A 6,977-nucleotide genomic window follows, 5' to 3' on the forward strand; every position below is an offset into this window, starting at 1 on the left:
TACAAAACAAAATAGCCGGCTGTGGAGCCGGGCACCTGTAATCCCAGCTACTCAGGAGGCTGAGGCAGGGAATTGCTTGAACCCAGGAGGCAGAGGTTGCAGTGAGCCAAGATTGTGCCACTGCACTCCAGTCTGGGCAACAGAACGAGACTCATCTTAAGTAAAAGCAAACAAACCAAAACAAAATGAACAAACAAACAAACAAAAAGATTTAATTCTCCTTAGGTAAGATATTTGAAAGAGCCTCTTCCAAGTCTTTCACTGTTTGAGCTGTTGTCTGATAGTAGGATTCAGGGTAAATTACTTTCAAGTTTAAATCATACTGGCAGCTTGTCTTGCCTTCAGGACTCAAGTAGAAGATCTTTGTCATGACACATACTTTTTCAGTGTAGCCACCAATTTTTGCCAGTTTCTGTTTTAAAGTTTGGGCAGTTTGTGTAGAATAGCCTTTAAACTCCTCATCCTGTACCTTGTGGATGGTGTATAGGACTGGAGGCTTGTCCTGGGAAATCAGAAGAGCATCACAGAGGACTTTGTGGTTCTCTTGCAAGCCCAGATCCAAAGACCAACTCCTAGAGAAGATTAGTGAGCCCTTACTGACAGAGCCCATTTCTTCGCATATTAATTGCTCAAGTCCTTCATGTTGTGAGAACAGATTTCTGCAGAGGGTTTCTGGAGTACAAGTTATCTTTTCTGATAGCCCTAGATGGGGAAATAATGATAAATTATAAAATATTGAGAACTTCCAACTTAAGCCATGGATACAAAGCAGCTTGTATCAGATGAATTCTCCCACCAAAAGCAACTATAAAAGCTGTGTAAAAGTGTATCAGGGCCAGGCATGGTTGCTCACACTTGTAATAACACCACTTTGGGAGGCAGAGGCAGGAGGATCACTTGTGCCCAGATGTTCAACACCAGTCTAGGTAACATTGTAAGACCTCTTCTCTACAAAAAGGTTAAAAAGTTAGCCAAGCATGGTAGTGCGTGTTGGTAGTCCCAGCTACTCGGGAGGCTGAGGTAGGAGGATCACTTGAGCCCAGGAAGTTGAGGCTGCAATGAGCTGAGATCATGCCACTGCACTCCAGCCTGAGCAACAGGGTGAGACCCTGTCTCAAAAAAAAGTATACATTTATACATATATTTTAAAATTTATGTATATATATACGTATATATAACATAAAACTATAATGTAAAGGTCTGGAGATCAACCAATACAAGCAGGACTTAAAGGTCTACAATCTTTAATAGAGAAGAAGCACAGGAAGTAGCTTTACATTCACCTCTGCTTTTTCCCTAAGGAGATTTTCCATATCACAGCATTGGTAAATAGAGCCCACACAGAAATCAGCAGTTTTACTAGGCTAAAGAAAAAAGAAGTCAGAATTCAGGGCGGCCAGAGGAGCTGGGATTTCAGAAGCAAAATCCCAGAGAAGATGAAACTGCAGAGAAGCCAAAATCTACCTACAAATTTCCCTCAACTCACTGGCTAATACAGGTGAGATGCTAGAAACACAGAAGAAAATATAAACTGGGGCTGGGTGCAGTGGCTCATGCCTGTAATTCCAGCACTTAGGAGACTGAGGCACGTGGATTGCTTGAGCCCAGGAGTTTGAGACCAGCCTGGGCAACATGGTAAAATCCTGTCTCTACAAAAAATACAAAAATTAGCTGCAGTTAACCGTAATCATGCTACTGCATTCCAGCCTGGGCAACAGTGTGAGACCCTGTCACAAAAAGAAGGGAAGGGAAGGGAAGGGAAGGGAAGGGAAGGGGAAAATATCAACTGATCAACTGGGAGATTAAAGAGCTGAACATCAATTTCATCAGCTTCATGGTGCTCAGGAGACACAAATTGGAATTCAACTCCCAGCCAAGTAGAGGGGTCTTGGTAAATACCCCAGACTTTAAGACCCCAGAAGAGCCATGACCTAGTAATTGTGCAAAATTAAAAGCTACTATACCTAGAAAAGCATAAAATAAAACTTCAAAAGAATAAAAGTAATCACTGGTGCTCTATCTGCCTGCCAAAAAAAAAATGTGTAACCCTAGCTGGAGAAATGCAACATCTACTGAAGTCTCTACAATTTGTAATCCATGATACTATACAAAATTAAGAGACAGGATAAAAATCAGAACAAATTACTAGAAAATAAGAGAAAAACTGGATGAGAGAAAAAGACTGGCAAGTGCTTCAGATATTGGAGTCATCAAAGAGAGACTTTAAAATTACTATAATATCTTTTTTAAAATCCCCCCAAAAATAAAATAGATGAAAAGATAAAGATGTCCTGATTCTCTTACAGGCTCAGAAAATTGAAATCAATGGATAAAAATCATCAGGGGTTTGATACCCTTAAGCCCTGCTTTGTTCAAGGGTCAATTGTATGTAGTAATATCCCAGAGGTAGCGTGACAGATCAGTGGGTGAAACTGAGTTTTCAGTAACTGGATCTAGGAAAACTGGTTATCCACATGGGATAAAATGAAATAGCCCCCTACATCACTGCTTATGGATGTGGATTACATATTTAAATGTTAAGTGTAAAATTTTAAAATTTTTAAAAGAAAATAAACAGAAATATCTTGATAACCCCCGGGTAGGGAAAGATCTCTTATACAAGGCACAAAGAGCACTAAACCACAAAATTTTCAAATGGTAAGTTTGACTATATCCAATTTAAAACTACTAAGGAGAATATGCCTTGCGAAAAGAAAAAATGCAAGTCATGAACTTGGAGAAGACATCTGAAATCTGTAATATCTGTGACTAAATGAGGATTTTATGTTAGAATACGTGAATTGCTCCTAGAAATCAGTAAGAAAAAGACAAAACCTATTACAAAAATGAGCAAAAGACAGAATCGCCACTTCACAGAAGATACAATATCTTCTAAGGCAATAAGTATATGGAGAGGTGCCCAACCCAATCAATAACCAGGGAAAGGCATACCAAAAAGAGATAGCATTTTATACCCATTTGACTGAGGGAGAAAAGAAGTTCAAGAGGAGAACAAGCAGAAGGATGAAGAGAGAAGTCTGGCATTGGAAGAGATGTGGCATTTTCAATATATTGCTGGTGGGAGTAAAGTGAGCCATCTACTTTGGAAATTATCTTATTGGCATTATCTTATTACTTAAATATTCACACACTGCCTGAACCAACAATTCTACCCCTACTTAGGCACCCAAGAGAAACTCTTGCACATATGCATCGAAAGACTGAATAAGAATATTAAAGGTAACACTGTTCACATAGCAGAAAACAGAAAATAACTCATTGCCTATCAACAACAACAGATGAATAAATCAGAGATGCTGAGTATTTCTTCAGTAACTGAATATAGCCATGCCTGAAGCTGGGCGCCAGTCCAGACTGCTCAGTGACATGATGTATATTCTTCCTTTTCTGCTTAAACTAAGCTGAATTGGGCTGCTCTTATTTTCAAGTAAAGAAGTTTCTATTACACCAAGAAAATTACAATCCAAAGCTAAAGAAATAGAATTTGACAAATTCAATGACTAAAAACACCAAAGAATTTCCATAAACACAAGAATGTGCTTCCATAACAAATGTCAAGACAGAGCTAGTTTGAAGAGAAGGAGGTTTAAACATAGTCACACCAACAACTCCATGGAAGCCAGAATTAAACTACCTGGAAGGTGATATCTCCGTGGCTGAATTTTGAAGTTAATATATTCACGAAGTGGACAACTCTGGGAGACAGGCGATGATGTACTTGCTGGAGAGGGCAGTTCTTTATATACTATGGAATAATGTTAGAAAACAAAATCACACTCTTAATTTGGCACAAGACAGATTCAACCTAAGTAATGCACAGTACGCCAAAAGTCTACTTAGAACTGACCCTGCATTCCCAATACAAAATATTAGATATTGTGGTTACATATTGTGGTTAGATTCCTAGGTCAGATACAAATTGTAAAATTAACCTTTGATGCTGCTGATACACTCTATACTTGGAATGAAAATTAACAGTAAAAATGCATTGATAGCAACTTAATACATTGCCATATAACTGAGTTTATTTTAAAAGAAGTTAAAATTAGAAGAATGTGATGGCTAGTGAAGGAAAGCTGGGGTTTATGCAGATTCTGAGGGACAAGCTTGCATTTTCAGAGATTTTGTTAAGTTGCTAGTTCTGGTCTAATTTCACTGGAGTCTTTCCTTTTCCAAAACCAGATAAAATATCAGCATTATTCTTCGCTCATTGGTACAATTTAGGGTTACTGTTTGGCTCATAAATGTGAGACGAAGAGGGAAAAGGCTTTACAGGAAATAAATGGAAAGGGGGTAAAGAAAGATGAAAGAGCAAGTAAGTAAAAGAGTAAGTGTTCCCGAAAGAAAGCAATGGTTAGTTACAAAAACTAAGCTCTGAAAGAAAAAAGAAAAGAATTGAACAGGCTTTCCTTGAAAGTGGGCAAAGATGTGGTAGAGAAGAAACATCTAGAATCTTTGCATCAGATAAGGCAACTAAGAGTAGATATTTACTTATTGTATGGAATATCTGTCTTCTAAGTATGTAGAAGAAAACAAGAGGCAGGGAAGTATTGATTATATCCACCAGAGATTAGTAAATTAGATGTTGAAATTTGAAGACTTTTAATCTTGTCCCTAATCCCAAAGATACAATAAAACCTTCCTGCCACCCAAGCCAAATGTATCCTTATTGCCAATCCTCCTTCGTCAACCTCGTTCTGAATCCACCATGAACTGGATCCATTCCTTCTCGGTCAGCGGCTTCACTCTGTTATCTTTCACGTGCCAGGAATCAGGCTTTTTAGCAAACACTGCACAGCAGGAGCGCTCCACTCAGTGCATACACATATCCACAAAGACTTCCTTTATCATATACTCTAAGGAATTTGCATAAGTAATTTATCGTCCCCTTCTCCATACAGAAGTGATGCACAGGCAGTTTCCCAATGGAATTTTTTGTTACTTCTTCTAACTTAGTAAGACAACTCTTCTCTGATTTAAAGCCAATTATTTCTTTATCTTCATTTAGACCAACGAATAAATATCCTCCATCAGTATTTGCAAATGCAGAAACATATTGAGGGAGAATCTCTCTAATTCGTTGTAACAACTTTTTTGTTGAGAAGTTTTTAATTTCAACGTGTGTGGATTCAGTAAAAGTCAATTTTTCTTTATAATTAAGTTCTGTTCTGTTAAAAAAATCAGCAGCCAAGGCTTCCATGTTACTTTCTTCTTGTACATCAACACAGACCCTCTTTGCGGGCAATTTTGGTCTTAAATATGCTCTCCCTCCGGTTTTTTCCTTGTCTTTGAGGAACTCCAGTGCAGCAGAAGCATTCATGACTTTTGCAGACGTTACATCTCTCTTGTACAAATTGGAGCTCAACGTGGCAATCTGCACACTAGAGGTTTCCAAGCTCCATGATTTCACAAAAATGTGAAAGTAGTTACCATTCTGCATGAAGTCCAGGAAATTAGGAACAAATGGCAGCATATCACTAAAAGAATTTTCCAAATCTGGTCCTATTCCATCTTTTTTATAACTATAGTCTTCATTCTCAACTTCAGCCTTGATCACTCCCCCTCCAGAATTCAGCAGAGCACACACAGCTTGTGAGATATTCTCATTCTGCTGTCTACTCAGTTGACGATCCTTCATTTTTTTTCTATTGTTCTCTCCAAGAGTGACTCTTCCCACATTTAGAACCAGCTCAGCATAATTTGTGTCTAAATCAATACTGATGTTCATTTTCCCAGCAGTTAAGCAGTTTCCAAGCAGAAGTTCTTTTCTGTAAAATAGACAGAGCCGTTAGAATAGGAGCTAAACCAGAGAGACAGCAAATTCTGCATTATGAGGCAAACAGAAAAATCCTTTACTGTATATTTCCCACTAGACTGGTAAGTATATGAGTCTGAGATAACTAATTTCTGACAAATTTTGAGCTAAGGCTGTCATAATTTATACTCCTACTGAATTTTCAAATTTGTTACAACTGTTTTATATGATCTTATTCTAATAATTTTAATCTTGTCTTTATATGTCTTTATGTCCTTTCTCATCACTAATATTGTACAATTTGTTTTCTCTTTTCTTTCTTTAAGTAAATCCCTGGAGGGATTCTACGTTTTTATCTTCTCAGTGGACCAGGTTTTAGTCATACATATTATTTCTGCTTTACTTTTTATTTTAGTAATTTCAGCTTTTACCTTCATTGATTATCTCCTTTTATGGGAAATCCTTTTGGAAAACTGCCAGATAAGGTCTAAGAGAGTCCAGCAATAAAAATCTTAATTATTTTTTATTCTTATAAGAATGAAATAGATTCACAAATGTTAGGCATTGATCTCAAGCAAAGCAGAGCAACTCACTGTGCCCTTTCCCTATCAAACATCCATGTTTTAAATGAGGTAATTGTGGGTGGCAAGCCCCCAGGTGCCAAGGCAAGAGACCAAGGGCACTAGCTGTTCCAGTATAATAAGGAAAAAATATAGAATTAAGAATAGTTATACTAAAAATAGATTATAGATATGATTATATATGATTATCATTTATCATTAGTTTGTAGTATTATTCTTTATTCCAATACTATAATAATCTTTGTTCTACAATTATTTTTCTACAAACCTAGAAAAAACCAGGCCATACAGAGATAGGAGCTGAAGGGACACAGTGAGAAGTGACCAGAAGACAAGAGTGTGAGCCCTCTGTCACGCCGGGACAGGGCCATTAGAGGGCTCCCTGGTCTATCGGTAACGCCAGCACCTGGGAAGGCACCTGTTACCTAGCGGATCTTGGTCTAGCGGTAGTGTCAGTGCCTGGGGAAGGCACCCATTACTCAGCAGACGGGGAAAGGGAGTCTGCCTTCCCAGGAGAGTTAGAGAAGACTGCTCCACCACCTCTTGTGGAGCAGCCATCTGGAGGCCTAACAATCTCCCTGTGATGCTGTGCCTCAGCAGTCACATTCCTGGTCCACTTT

The 6,977-nt window shown here is 38.3% G+C and overlaps 1 protein-coding gene across 1 annotated transcript in view; it reads right to left on the bottom strand.

The window, feature by feature from the left end:
• Positions 1-151: 151 nt before the first annotated feature.
• Positions 152-6,977, bottom strand: part of SLFN12L (schlafen family member 12-like) — a 20,629-nt gene continuing 13,803 nt past the window's right edge. The window contains 4 exon segments of the mRNA XM_011951844.1: positions 152-702; positions 3,656-3,766; positions 4,713-4,834; positions 4,836-5,789. Coding sequence (XP_011807234.1) covers positions 152-702; positions 3,656-3,766; positions 4,713-4,834; positions 4,836-5,789 — 1,738 coding nt within the window.

The sequence above is a fragment of the Colobus angolensis genome, unplaced genomic scaffold, assembly GCF_000951035.1.
Source record: "Colobus angolensis palliatus isolate OR3802 unplaced genomic scaffold, Cang.pa_1.0 Scaffold329, whole genome shotgun sequence".
Lineage (NCBI taxonomy): Eukaryota > Metazoa > Chordata > Mammalia > Primates > Cercopithecidae > Colobus > Colobus angolensis.